The 14,208-nt window shown below is 53.1% G+C and overlaps 1 protein-coding gene across 1 annotated transcript; it reads left to right on the top strand.

Moving 5' to 3' along the window:
- Positions 1-1,114: 1,114 nt before the first annotated feature.
- LOC308040156 (homeobox protein EMX1-like) lies at positions 1,115-10,452 on the top strand (the record flags this gene model as incomplete). Its single annotated transcript, XM_080344016.1, has 3 exons — positions 1,115-1,481; positions 3,721-3,905; positions 9,610-10,452. 3 exons carry the CDS (start codon positions 1,115-1,117, stop codon positions 9,775-9,777), a joined length of 720 nt encoding a protein of 239 aa, XP_080200142.1. The 3' UTR covers positions 9,778-10,452.
- Positions 10,453-14,208: the final 3,756 nt, after the last annotated feature.

The raw sequence follows: 14,208 nt of genomic DNA, 5'->3' as shown, positions 1-14,208 counted from the left end.
GGGTGGGGGGGAAGGTCCTGTCTTTGGAGAGGGGGGGACGCGGAGGGGAGCGGAGTTTGCGCGGGAGGCGGGGAGGACGATTTCACTTCACCCCCCCGCTCCATCCCTCCCGCCTGGCCGGAGATCCCGGAGCCGCAGAGTTACAAACAGCGGCTGCGAGGGGTTTAAAATACAAATACAGAGGAAAGAGGAAGGGAAGGGAAGGGAAAGGAAGGGAAGGGAAGGGAAGGGAAGGGAAAGGAAGGGAAGGGAAGGGAAGGGAAGGGAAGGGAAGAGAAGGGAAAGGAAAGGAAAGGAAAGGAAAGGAAAGGAAAGGAAAGGAAAGGAAAGGAAAGGAAAGGAAAGGAAAGGAAAGGAAAGGAAAGGAAAGGAAAGGAAAGGAAAGGAAAGGAGAAATGGAAAGGAGAAATGGAAAGGAAAGGAAAGGAAAGGAAAGGGGAAATGGAAAGGAGAAATGGAAAGGAAAGGAAAGGGGAAATGAAAAGGAAAGGAAAGGGAAAGGGAAAGGAAGGAAATATATTTTTTTAAAAGGAACGAAAAAGAAAAACGAAAGAAAAAAAAAAGAGAGAAAAAAAAAAGAAAGGGGAAGTAAATAAATTTAAAAAGACGATTTTTAAAGGACGTTTTTTATTCTTTTTTTAAAGAATGAGGAAAAGAAAAGCCCCGCAGCCGGAGCCCCTCTCCCACAACTTCTCGGCGCGGCTGCGGGAGCGGCTCCAGTCCAGTTTTTCGGGCGCTCTCTGCCTCCCCCTGCCTCCTGTGCCTCCTGTGCCTCCCCTGCCCGCCCCTGCCTCCCCCTGCCCGCCCGGCCCCCGACCCTGCCCGGGCCCGAGCAGGTGAGGCCGCCCCCTCCCTCCTCCGGGGCCCCGCCAGGTACCGGCCGTATTTGTACCGGCTGCCCGGGGTGTGCGGGTGCGTGGGCGCCCGCGGGTGGGCGGCGGGTGTGTGTCCGTGTGTCTGTCCGTGTGCGCTGCCCGGAGCGGGGGGGGATTGGGGAGGGGGTTGGGGGGGGGGGGGGGAAGGTTTCTTTACACACACGCACCCGGAGGAACAGCCCCGCTCCGACCCCCCCCCCCTCCCCTTCCCCTCCCCATCTCCCCTCCCGGCTCAAACCATGTTCCAACCGTCTGCGAAACGCTGCTTCACCATCGAGTCTCTGGTGGGCAAAGACACCCACCTCGGCCCCGAGGAGCCCCCCCCGCGTCCCGCCGCCCTCGCCTACCCCGGCCCCGCCGCCGCCGACGCCGCCGCCGCCTTCGCCCCCGGCTTCCAGGGCGCTGCCGCCGGCCGGGCCCTCTACGGCAGCGCCGAGCTCGTCTTCCCCGAAGCCGTGGGGCACCCGGCGCTGCCCGTCGGGCCCCATCAACTGGGGGGGTCGGCGTTACCGCACCCCCATTCCTTCTTCGGGCCGCAACACCGCGACCCGCTCAACTTCTACCCCTGGGTGCTGCGGAACCGTTTCTTCGGGCACCGCTTCCAAGGTGAGAAACGGGGCGCGGAGAGAGCGGGGGACGCCACCCGTTAAACCGGGGAGGCCGAGGGACAATCGGAGGGAAAAACCTGTTGCTGCGGTGCCCACATGCACAGCCGGTGCTCCGGGCGTTTGCACCCCGGTTCCGAGTGCGTTTGCACCCCGGTGCCGAGTGTATTTACACGCCGGGGCTCTGTGCGTTTACACAGCGGTGCCGGAGTGCGTTTGTACCCCCGGTACGGATGCGTTTGCACACCCGGAGCTCGGTGCGGTTACGCGCTCGGTGCTCGGTGCATTCGCGCACTCGGTGCATTCGCAGCCCCGATGCTCGGGTGCAGTTACGCAGCCGGAGCTCGTTGCATTTGCACACTGGGTGCATTTGCACGCTGAGAGCTCGGTGCATTTGCAAACTCGTTGCGTTTGCACGCTGGGTGCATTTGCACGGCCGGTGCGGTGTCCGTGCAGAGCCGGTGCCCTGGGGCGGTGGGTTCAGAGCGGGGTCCCGGGCGGGCACCGCGGGGCTCCCGGGGACCGTCCCGGCGCTGCCGCTTTCCTGCGCGGCCCCGCGGCTGCCGGAGCCGGGAGTTGGGATTTCTCGGGAGCGAAGGGAAAGATTGCGAGGGATCTCGGCAGCGCAGCGAGATTTTGTTTGTTTTATTGCTTTTCTCTTTAGTTTCGTTTCTCTCTCTTCTCTTCTCTTCTCTTCTCTTCTCTTCTCTTCTTCTCTTCTCTTCTCTTCTCTTCTCTTCTCTTCTCTTCTCTTCTCTTCTCTTCTCTTCTCTTCTCTTCTCTTCTCTTCTCTTCTCTTCTCTTCTTTCTCTCTCTTCTTCTCTCTCTTCTTCTCTCTCTTCTTCTATCTTATTTTTTTCCCCCGACTTGTGTCCGTTTATTTTATCTTTGTTTCTCTCATTTTCTTTCTCTCCCTTTCTTATTTTCTCCTTTCCTTTCCTTTCCTTTCCTTTCCTTTCCTTTCCTTTCCTTTCCTTTCCTTTCCTTTCCTTTCCTTTCCTTTCCTTTCCTTTCCTTTCCTTTCCTTTCCTTTCCTTTCCTTTCCTTTCCTTTCCTTTCCTTTCCTTTCCTTTCCTTTCCTTCTTTCCTCTCCCTGTCCATCGCTGTCCCCTCGCTGTCCCCGCCGCCATGCCCCGGGGGTCCCGATCAGGTTTATCTGCTCGGCACGGACCGGGGATCGCGGCCGCTGGCGGCGGCGCCCGGGGGCCCCGGAACCCGCTGCGCCCCGACCGGCCCGTCCCGGAGCGGCTCCGGCCCCTCCACCTGCTGCCCGGCCCTGCCCCCGGGCCGCCGTGCCTCTTGCTTTCCTGCCTCTTCTTTCTCTATTTATTACTTTTTTCTTTCCGTCGTTTCTTTCTACCTTTCCCTAGTGCATTTTCTTTATCTTTCTTTGATCTCTTCTTCCCCTCTTGCTTTCCTTCATTTTTTTTTTTTTAAATTTCCCACTTTCCTTTTCTCTTTCCTTCTCCCGTTCACATTTTCTTGCTCTCTTTCCTTCTCTCTTTCTCTCTTTAATTTCCTTCTGGTCTTTGCCTTATTTTTCCTTTCTCACTTCTCCCTTTCTGTCTTTTTATCTCACTTTCTTACACTCTCTCTCTTTCTCCTCTCTTTAATCTTCTTTTTCTCTCTCCGTTTTTTTCTCTGCCTTCCCCTTCTTTCTTTAGTCTTCCTCCTCTTCCTATCTTTTCTTTCTCTCTTTCTTTCTCTCTTTCTTTCTCTCTTTCTTTCTCTCTTTCTTTCTTTCTTCTTTCTTCTTCTTTCTTTCTTTCTTTCTTTCTTTCTTTTCTTTCTTTCTTCTTTCTTTTTCTTTCTTCTTTTTCTCCTTTTTCTCTTCTTTCTCTCTTCTTTCTTCCTTCCTTTCTCTCTCTTCTTTTTCTCTTCTTTCTCTCTTCTCTCTTCCTTCCTTCTTTTCTCTCTCTTTCTCTCTCTCTCCCTCTTCTTTCCCTCTTTTCTTCTCTTCTTCTTCTCTTCTTCTTCTCTTCTTCTTCTCTTCTTCTCTTCTTCTTCTCTTCTTCTCTTCTTCTTCTCTTCTTCTTCTCTTCTTCTTCTCTTCTTCTTCTCTTCTTCTTCTCTTCTTCTCTCTTTCTGCACTTTTGGCTCAGGGAAGGTTCCCAGGCCCCTCCAACACCCCTTATCTCTCCTCCTTGCTTTCCCCCACACCCCCCCAGTCCCACCGAGGGGAACCGCAGCTTTGGGAGGGCCGGGAGGTGCCACCCGCTGACCCCGCTGTGTGTCCGCAGGGAGCGAGGTGTCCCAGGAGAGCCTCCTCCTGCACGGCCCCTTCGCCCGCAAGCCCAAGCGCATCCGCACGGCCTTCTCGCCATCGCAGCTCCTGCGCCTGGAACGGGCCTTCGAGAAGAACCACTACGTGGTGGGCGCCGAGCGCAAGCAGCTGGCCAGCAGCCTCAGCCTCTCCGAGACCCAGGTACGCCCGCCGCTCCCACCGTCTGTCCGTCCGTCCGTCCAGCTCAGCATCGGCGACAGCACCGACCCCACTGCGCTTTGCATAAATCCCAGCTGGGTTTGGCTGGGAGTCCTGCGTGGAAATCGGGGCCAAACCGTGCGGATTGGTGATATTTTAATATATGGGGTATTTATTTTTCCGCAGTGTTTGGTCATTATGATCACCCAGCTTGAGGTTTGCGTCGTGCCGCTCTCCGGAGCGGTTTTCCCGTGTTATTTCTTGCTTGTTTGGGGTGTTTTCCCTGAGAGTTTTAAAAATGCAGTTAAAAAAGGAGCAGCAGCATGAGACCCTTCCCCAGTTGTGCTTCGGTGTTGGACACAAACACAATGGGGCCTGAAAGTCAGGATGGGTGCGATGCTGGCACTGGTTTCACCTGCAGCTTTCTGATTTTTAGTAAAGACATTTCACAGGTGTTTAGATATGAGAGAATTGCAGGGATGAAGGGAAATGGAAAAGCAAATAGTGCTGGGGGAACACAGGAGTCAGGGCTGAGCATCCGTGTGCGTGTCCGAGGTCGGTGTCCTGGTGAGCAGCTGTTCCCAAAGGTTCACCCATAATATTCAGCAACTGAATCGACCGAGAAAGTTTTCTCCAAATTCTGGGTAGGTAGTTTGGCCTATTCTCTGCAATAATTTATTTTCTATCCTTTAATTCAATTGGAAAATAAAGCTGGAGCTGTGGGTGTTCCCAGTTACCCGCCTCGGTGAGGAAAACCTCCTTGCAAGAGGGAATTTAATGGGAGGAAAATGTCACTGTAATGGGGCCGGTGGGAAGGCGCCGGTGCGGATATCGGGGACGATGCCCCAAAAACCCAGAGGCTGTTTGTGTTGTGGTGCTGATGCCGTCCCGACCTCCTGGCACCGCAGCCCGTGTCCCCGCTGCTTCCGTCACCTCTCGGGGCTCAAAATGATGCTAAAAGGAACAACAAAACAAAACATGAAAAGCAACCAAAAGGTCAAAGAACAAACAGCAACTTGTCTGGGCGGAAAAGGCGGCTGCGGGATGCCCGAGGGGGAGCTCAACCCGCCCGCGGATTTTGCAGCGTTGCCCCGAGCCTCAACGCAATAATGCGGTTTATTGGGGAAAAAGCAGAGGCATCTCTCCCTCAATCCGGGTGGAGATTAGAAAGAGAGAGAGGCAATATGTATATATATATTTGTACGCAGTGATGTTTACTTTGTAGGGTGGTATTTCTGTGGTTTTGGAAAGGTCGGCGCAGGGTAATTCGGCACCTGAGCGCAGGTCACGGGCGGAGGCGTTCGCGGGGAAAAGAGCATCAGGCTTGGGGCCAGCGAGTCAATTAGTATTGCAAATGATTATTTTATTATTATTTTATAAGATTATTACTTTAAAGAATCTTTCTTTAAAAAAATACCTTATTTTAATTATCTGGAGGGAAATAACCCCCATGTACAGAGGGACATGGGACGGGGTTCAAAGTACCGACGCTGGCGGGGAGGGAGCGGCAGTCTAGCTGGTGGATGGGCCCAAAGCAGGCATATGATGATGATTATGATGATGATGATGATGATGATTAATAATAATAATAATAATAATAATAATAATAAATCCATATCGTACATGCACGCAACCCTCCTATGGAAAACTCCTCGGTGACACACATCCTTTGTGTGACACCGGGTGACACAGCCGCATTTTGCCCCCTGCAGATCCCCAGCCCCACGGCCAAACCCACGGGCGGTGTGTTCAATTATTTCCAGTGGGTTTAGCCGCTCCAAGAAGGCGCTGCCGGTTACGGCTCTGCCTGCCCCCATTTCCCAGCTGCTGTTTTCCCCTGGAAAAGGGAGTTTTGCTGTTTCTCGGGGTCCCCCAGGCGGGGAGCAACACCTGGAGCAGCCCCGGGGGAAGGCGCAAAGGGGACAGGTACCTGCCCAGCATCAGGAAATGCCTTGGGATATGGGGTGGGGAAGGGCGGACGTGTTTAACCCCTTCCCATCCTTTCTCCTACCAAGTCTGGGATGAGACAGGCCCATGCAACACCACCAAAAACATTTAAAAAGGGAAGGGGACAAAATCCAGCAGCAGCGCAAGGTCCCAAAGCAAACGCGAGTGTTGGAGAATGGGATGAGGCTGGAGGGCTCTGGGGTGGCTTGTGCAAAAGGAGACATAGGGACATATGGTGCGTGTGAGCTGGTGGCACAAGGAGTGTGATGATCGGGGTGTCATGGGGTGGGACATGTGGGGCAGGGAGGAGCTGGGGGTACAACACTGTGCCCATCACTGGTGACATTGGGTCACCTTCACCTCCCCGGGGAGCACGCTGGGCTGGGAGATAACTTCCCTGAGTTAGTTTTGCACGATGCAGCCTGCATCTCCCAGCAGAGCCTCTCCCCCCCAGCACAGCGTGCAGACCGCTCTGGGGGTCTCAAATCTGCACCCCCAAAGCAAAGGCCTCACCCCGCATCCTGCCAGCGGGTTTTGGGGCGATCGTGGGGGCAGCGTAAATCTGAGCATCCCCTCATGGCTCTGGGGCTATCATGGGATCATTGTAAATCTGAGCATCCCCTCCTGGTTTTGGGGTGATGATGTGGGCACCATAAATCTGAGCATCCCGTCCCAGCTTTGGGGTGATGATGTGGGCACCATAAATCTGAGCATCCTGTCCCAGCTTTGGGGTGATTATGTGGGCACCATAAATCCCCACATCCCCTCCCAGTGTCGTGCATGCAGGGACAGGCAGTGGTCCCCAGCTGAGAACCATCCCCAAAAACAAGCTCTTAAAAGTTCTGGGGTGTTTTTTAGAAGCAAAGTCCCAGCTGGGACTGCAGGTGTAGGTGAGGGTGCCTGGGGAGCTCCGCTGCCCTTGGAGGGGGTGGCACATTGGGGTGACAGCCCAGGTGTCACCGTGTCTGTCCCCAGATGGTGGGGCTGGTACCTCTCCATCACCGGCCAGACCCGTCTTTGTGCCCTCAGCCTTTGGCAGCGTTTGGGTCAGCATCCCGGGGAGCTGCACACGAAGCCACTGGATTTAAATTGTCCCCAGCGTGGCGATGGCAATGTCACCTTTCGGCCAGAGCTGATTCTCTGGGTCCCACAGCAGAGCGTGATTAGCAGGGGGATGTGACGGCCCGGACGGTGCGGTGGATGGGAGCTGTGTCCAGGGGCAGCACCGGGATGCACGAGCCGTGCAGGGACCGTCCCCATCCCGCTGGTGACACTGGAGGGCTGCGCAGGGACCCTGGGAGCATCACAGCAGTCGGATGCGCAAACACCCGGCGTGACAACAGTTAATGGCGCGGGGGTTTGGGAAGGGATAAAACCCCCGAGCTTGGGGGTTTAAACCAATTACTCCTAGAGTCAGGATGAGGCTCGTAGGGGGCAGCTTATCCCCCCATGTCCCACTGTGAGGTTCTCACACTTCTATCATCACAGCTTCTGGTCTGTTGGAGCGGGGGATACGGGATCGGAGGTGTCAGGGCACCCATCCCGCCTGGAATCACCCTCATTCCCGCAGGAGAGAGTCGGGAAGCGCCGGGAGCCTCATCCCGTCCCTGGCCACTTCCACCGAGCTGGGGAGCAAAGGATTTACACACCAGAGCTGCTTCACACCCACCCCAGATTTCCACAAGAGCCTCACTCAAGCATCTTAATTGCTTTATGCCTTAGTTTCCCCTTCGATAATTCAAGGATAAGGCAACTTCCCTGCTCCCAGAGGGCTGAGAGCTTTAATTAAAGTTTGCAAAGTGCTTTGCAGTCCTTGAATGAAAGGCACCAGCTTAGTATTGTTCCAGAAATGCCCCAAAGCTAGGAAAGCAAATGGGTTGAGTCCAGGGCAGGGGGGGTTATATTATATCCCGGTGCCATAAAGCAGCTGTTTCAATGGACCAAGCATGCTTTAAAGTCAAGGGCTCGTCCTGCTTCTTGCAGCACCCTGAGAGGGTTTTGCTCACCCGGGGGATGCAGCGAGGTGTGAACACCAGCCTTCGCCTCGCTGCAAAAGGCTCCAGAGTGGCAAGCACTGCCTACAATTAATGCTGAAGGAGAAGGGACGGGGTGACAGTCCCGGGGGATGAGGTGCTGGAGGGGCTGTGGGCGCTGCATCACCTGCAAGCAGGTAAATGCTTCAGCCTGGCCTGTGTCGGGCTGGCAGCGGCAGCCGAGCAGCGGCACCTAGTGTCCTGCGGGCCTGGGAGAGCGGGCAGCACCGCACCGCTGCCTGCAGCACCCTGCATCCCTCACTGCGGCATCCTGCATCCCTCACTGCAGCACCGCACCACTGCCTGCAGCGTCCTGCATCCCTCACTGCAGCATCCTGCATCCCTCACTGCAGCATCCTGCATCCCTCACTGCAGCACCGCACCGCTGCCTGCAGCATCCTGCATCCCTCACTGCAGCACCGCACCGCTGCCTGCAGCACCCTGCATCCCTCACTGCGGCATCCTGCATCCCTCACTGCAGCACCGCACCGCTGCCTGCAGCATCCTGCATCCCTCACTGCAGCATCCTGCATCCCTCACTGCAGCATCCTGTGTCCCTAACTGCAGCATCTACACTGCTGCCTGCAGCATCCTGCATCCCTCACTGCGGCATCCTGCATCTCCACCTCTGCTTGCAGCATCTGCACTGCTGCCTGCAGCATCCTGTAGTACGGAGGGGGTCGGGCTCTGCTTCCCAGGAACAAGCGCCAGGAGCAGAGGAAACGGCCTCAAGTTGCACCAGGGGAGGCTGAGGTTGGATGTGGGAACAATTTCTTCCCCAAAGGGCTGTGGGGCATTGGAACAGGCTGCCCAGGGCAGTGCTGGAGTCACCATCCCTGGAGGGCTGGACAGACGGACACGAGGTTCTCAGGACATGGGGCAGGGACAGGCTGGGGGAACAGTTGGACTCGATGATCTTGAGGGGCTTTTCCAACCAAAACGGTTCAGTGATCCTCAGCTGCAGCACCCTGCATCCCCAGCCACATGGGTGCCCACAGCACCCACCCACACCAACCACATGGGTGCTCTGAGCACCCCAAACCCACCACCGTGTCCGTGCTGCCGTGTCCAGCCCCCACGGGCCCCGGCGCTGCCATCGGGGTGTATGGGGTGAGAGGGCGATGCTCAGGCAGAGAAGGGTGTCATCCCCACGATGGAGACCCCATTGCATCGCCGGGCTCCTGGGACAGCGTTTGGCCACCATCATGGTGGAAAAGGTTTCCTGACACCTCAGTGAGGTAAATTAATTATAATTGTAATTATAATCTATCTATAATTAGCTACCTGGTTATACAGAGTCCGGCCCACGATGCCACCCTGGCGCTGGGTCCTGGCTGGAGCTGAGGGGACAGCTCTGCGTGTCGTCCCACGGGGCTGTTGGGTTCAGCTGCTCCTGCCACACTGTGCTCGTCACCAGACACCGGGGTGATGGGCACCGGGATCGTGGTGCTGGAAGGAGGGTCCCATGTGCCTGTGGACCCCGTGGCTGAGGTGGGACTGAGTGTCCTTCACCCCTCTTGGCGTTCAGCAAGGCTGGGATGTGCAGCAGCACCACGTTTGTCCCCTTGCTGCAGACACAAGGGAAACTGAGGCAGGAGAGGGCGGCCGTGGGAGCACAGGGGGCACAGGGGCATCTTTTTTGCTCATCTCCAAGGAGCACTGAGCTCGCTGTGTGGTTGCAGCACTGTTCATCACCCCAGCGCTGATCTCTCCCTCTCCCCCTCCAGGTGAAAGTTTGGTTCCAGAACAGGAGGACGAAATACAAACGGCAGAAGCTGGAGGAGGAAGGACCCGACTCGGATCAGAAGAAGAAAGGTTCCCACCACATCAACCGATGGCGTCTCGCCACCAAGCAGTCGAGCGGAGAAGACATCGACGTCACCTCCAACGACTAAGGCAGGGACAGGCTCCTGGTGCAGCCGCCATGGAGAGGAACCCGGGGGAGGCCGGGGGGACACAGGTGGCATCACCAAACGAACTCTAGGGACGTCGCTGAAGCCACCGCCCGCTGCTTTTCCTCCGGGGTGACCCGCGCCCCGTCCCCCCCGTCACCCGGGGCACCCTCGGAGCTGCTTTTGGGGAAGCTCCCGCCGCCGAGCCGAGGAAGAGGAGGCACCAGGGCGCCCGCGGCCCCGGGACGCGACCGCGCATCCTCCTCCGCGCGGGGACCGTCCGTCGGCTGTGACATCCAATCCAAACGTCCTACCTAGAAGCTCAATGTACCCAACCCCTTTTTCATCTTCCTTTTTATTTTTCGCTCTATTTTTTGGTTTGTTTTATCTCCATCGTTTGGCCTCCTCCTTTTCTTTTTTTTTTTTTTTAATTTACACAGTTTTATTTTAATTTATTCTTTTATTTGGTGCCTGTGTGCGTGCGTTCCCTGTCGTAGGTAGTCACTCAGCAGCTGTAGCGTGTGTTACTGCGTGGTAATAAAAACAACAAAAAAGCAAAATGCGCTGGCAACGTGTCTGGTTGCATTGGTGGAGGTGGCTGGGGTGGGGGGACAAGGGGACTGTCCCCTCCGCCATCGCAGGACACCAGCGGCCTTGTGGGGACGGGGACTGGGGGGCACTGGGGACGGATGGGGCCAGGTGGTGGGGATGAGGATGAGGATGAGGATGGGTGAGGAAGGGGGCGGCCGCAGGTATGACAGGTATGTGACAGCTCCACACCTGCGCTGGGGATTGAATGGCGGGGAGCGGCTCCCCAGGGCTCTGATCCCTCCTGCGCCCCCCGGAATGTCCCCCCAGCCCTGGGGACAGCCTGGGTGCTCCTGGGACCCACAGCGATGAGGGACATGGGTGAGGGGACCCCGGGGACAAAGGCTGGGTGTCGTTCCCAAGTCTTGATGGAGTTCAGAGGAAGGATACATCATATATATATATATGTGTGTGTGTGTATAAAAGTATCTTTAAAAATGCATAGACAAATATATAGGATATACCATATATACACACATGATACACATACATATATACATGCACACAATATATACACATATTTGTGTATATATTGTATTTTATAATGTGTATTTTATATATTATATATGCACAATATACACATTTGTGTATATAATGTGTATATATTGTATTTGTAATGTATATTTTACATATTATATATACAAAGTATACACACATTTGTGTATATATTGTATTTATAATGTATATTTTACATATTATATATACACAGTATACAGACATTCGCCTATATAATGTGTATATATTGTATCTTATAATGCATCCCTTATATAATATATACAGAATATACACACATTTGTGTATATACCGTGTATATATTGTATTTTATAATGCATCTTTTATATAGTATATATACAGAATATACAAACATTTGTGTATATACCATGTATATACTGTATTTTACAATGTATATTATATATTATATATTTTAATCATATACATACACATAATATATACATGTGTATATATATTGTATTTTATAATGTTAATATATAATGATATATAATCATATAAAATATAAGAGATATAAATATAATATGCAAAATAAAATTATATGTTTATATTATATCTTTACATATTATGTATTTTATTTTATAGTATATATATTATATATAAAATATAGAATATAGAATAGAGAATAGAGAATATATTATGTATTATCTATTCTCTATTATATATTATATATAATATATTATATATATTATATATATTTTATATTTTTTATATATTATATATATTTTATATATATATATAATATACACATACGCACACATACAATAATTCCTGCTGTTGAGAATGTCCCCTGGTGCTGCAGGGAAAAGCCCCATCCCTGGACCCTTTTCCCCTGTAAAACCAGCCCATAAATAGCTTGGTGTTTCCAATGAAACCTTTACCTTTCTATCCCCACACCCCACTGTCCATCCCACCAACAGCCCCGCAGAGGACACACCACACCGCCGAGTCTTTTCCATTCATTTATTCCAGCCCGATCCGAGTGTTACACCAAGTGTGGGGTCGCTATCTCCACCGAGAAGGTTAAAAAGAGCCGGTGGGGCGCGGGGACCCCCCTGGAAGACGTGTCGGTGCTGGCGGGAGACCCCCATCCCATGGACGTGGTTCTGGGGTGCGTTCGCATCGGGTGCCGGAGGGTGATGGTGCAAGAAGGACGTGGGGTCCAAAATAAGCCATAAAAAAGGGGGGGAAAAGAAAACTAGAAGGAGCTGAGCTGTCCCCGAGCTGGAGGGCGGGTTGAGGACACGGGTGACACCTCCCAGGGGTGTCCCTGCTTGTCCCCGGCCGGCTCGGGGAGCAGCCAACAGACACATCTTCCAGAAGGGCCCCCAAACTTCTCGCTGGCACCTCGTGCCGCAGCCTGGTCCTCATTATTTCTTAATGAACGCATCCCAGAAATCAATTAACTGCGACATTTCTAATTAAATACTAGAGGAGATGATCATTATTATTATTATCTGCCGAGGTGAACAACTTGATGTGTGTGGTGGGTTTTGCACTCCCCGTTTCTTCCACTTTCCCAATCGCAAGAAATCAGGAATGCAAATGGTCAGGTTGTTCCCGCAAACCCAAGGCTCCTCTTGGTACATTAGGGAAGTCGAAGAGATTAATTAGCTATTAAGTGAATGTGCATAATGTTATCATTAGCTGTTGTGTGTAGTCTTTTCTGGCACAATTTGCTGTCCTAATAAACAGTACTAACGTGCTGCTGCCTCCCCAGCTCCACACTTTTCATTCTTAATGCTGCAGGAAGATTTGAAGATGGTATTTTGGTGGCCACCACACATGGGAGCAACCACGGTGAGCTGGAACTGCTGCATGTGCTGCCCAACCTTGAGCTGCCTCCATAGGGTCCATAAGGTTTGAAACTGCTGAGCCTTTCTGCTGTTTTTAAATAAAAATGCATCTCAACACCCACCACTTGGGACGGTGGTGGCTCAGAAGCTGAACCACAGCAGCTGGGTTTGGTGTCCCAGAGTAGGGACACGATGGTCTTGTGTTCTCTAAGAGACACCACGGTCTTGTGTTCTCCAAGAGTTTAGAATCATGTTATCATTTTGGCTGGAAAAGCCCCTCAAGGTCATTGAGTCCAACCATAACCCACCCCTGGCACTGCCCCATGTCCTGAGAACCTCATGTCCGTCTGTCCAGCCCTCCAGGGATGGTGACTCCAGCACTGCCCTGGGCAGCCTGTTCAATGCCCCACAGCCCTTTGGGGAAGAAATTGGTCCCCAGATCCAACCTCAACCTCTCTTGGTGCAACTTGAGGACGTTTCCTCTCATCCTACGACTACGGGGCCACCAAAACATGCTCCTCAAACGTGCACCTCGTCCTCCTCAGCATCCAGAAGGACAAGCCAGGGGATGGTGAGGAGAAGGGCAGCAGAGACAGGTCTGCACCACCCCGGCTGCCTGGATGAAGGGACACACGTGGGTTTGGGAGATGTGGGGACAAGTCCTTGGGTCTCCAACCTCTTGGGCATTGTTGCTACAGGTGCTACCTCACAACACAAGCCCTGAAGATGCTTTCAGAAGAGGTGGTGGCTCTCCCTTCCCAGCTCCAACAGGAGCATCTTCCCAGTGCTTGGGGCGGCGGGGGGAACACACAACATTTTGAGTCACATTTGAACAAAATTTGAGGGCAAACATTGTCACCAACCTGCCAGAGGCTGCTCTTAGAGATAAACCCCAGCCAAGGCCTGACTCAGGACCCCGCGATGTTTTTATTTCTCAGCACAAGCTTTGCCTACTTGACTGAGACCCATTTTCCTGACACATGAAGCGAAACAAGTTTGACGGGATTTGTACGGGAAGAGGATAAATCCAGACTCATTTAGACCGTTTGATTGTCACTTTGTTTGACTGCGCAGCTGCTTTTGAGCCGAGCCACCGTCTCCTCGCGCGGTGCTGCTGACACCCCAAGCTGGTCCTCACCCGCTCCAGCAGCATCCGGCCCTTGCGATTCACAGGAACCATGTGGTTTAATAAACCCTAAACCTATTTCCCTCTGAACCAACACAGTCCTTCTCGAGCATCACGGGATTAATGTGATGAGTGTCCCTTGCTAATTAACGACCTTAGTCGTTAGAGATCTTAGTGTGGCCTTTCCGTGCTTCAAAGGGCTGATAAGAAAGATGGGGACAGACTTCTGAGCAGGGCCTGTTTTGACAGGGCAAATGGTGATGGTTTTAAACTGAAAGAGGGAGATTCAGGCTGGACATGAGGAAGAAATTGTTGCCCTGAGGGTGGTGAGAGCCTGGCCCAGGTTGGCCAGAGAGGTGGTGGATGAACCATCCCTGAGACATCCCAGGCCAGGCTGGACGGGGCTCTGAGCAA

This window comes from Nesoenas mayeri (genome assembly GCF_963082525.1).
Source record: "Nesoenas mayeri genome assembly, chromosome: 4".
Lineage (NCBI taxonomy): Eukaryota > Metazoa > Chordata > Aves > Columbiformes > Columbidae > Nesoenas > Nesoenas mayeri.
Note: the sequence above shows the minus strand (reverse complement) of the source record. Positions and strands in the feature narration are given on the sequence as shown.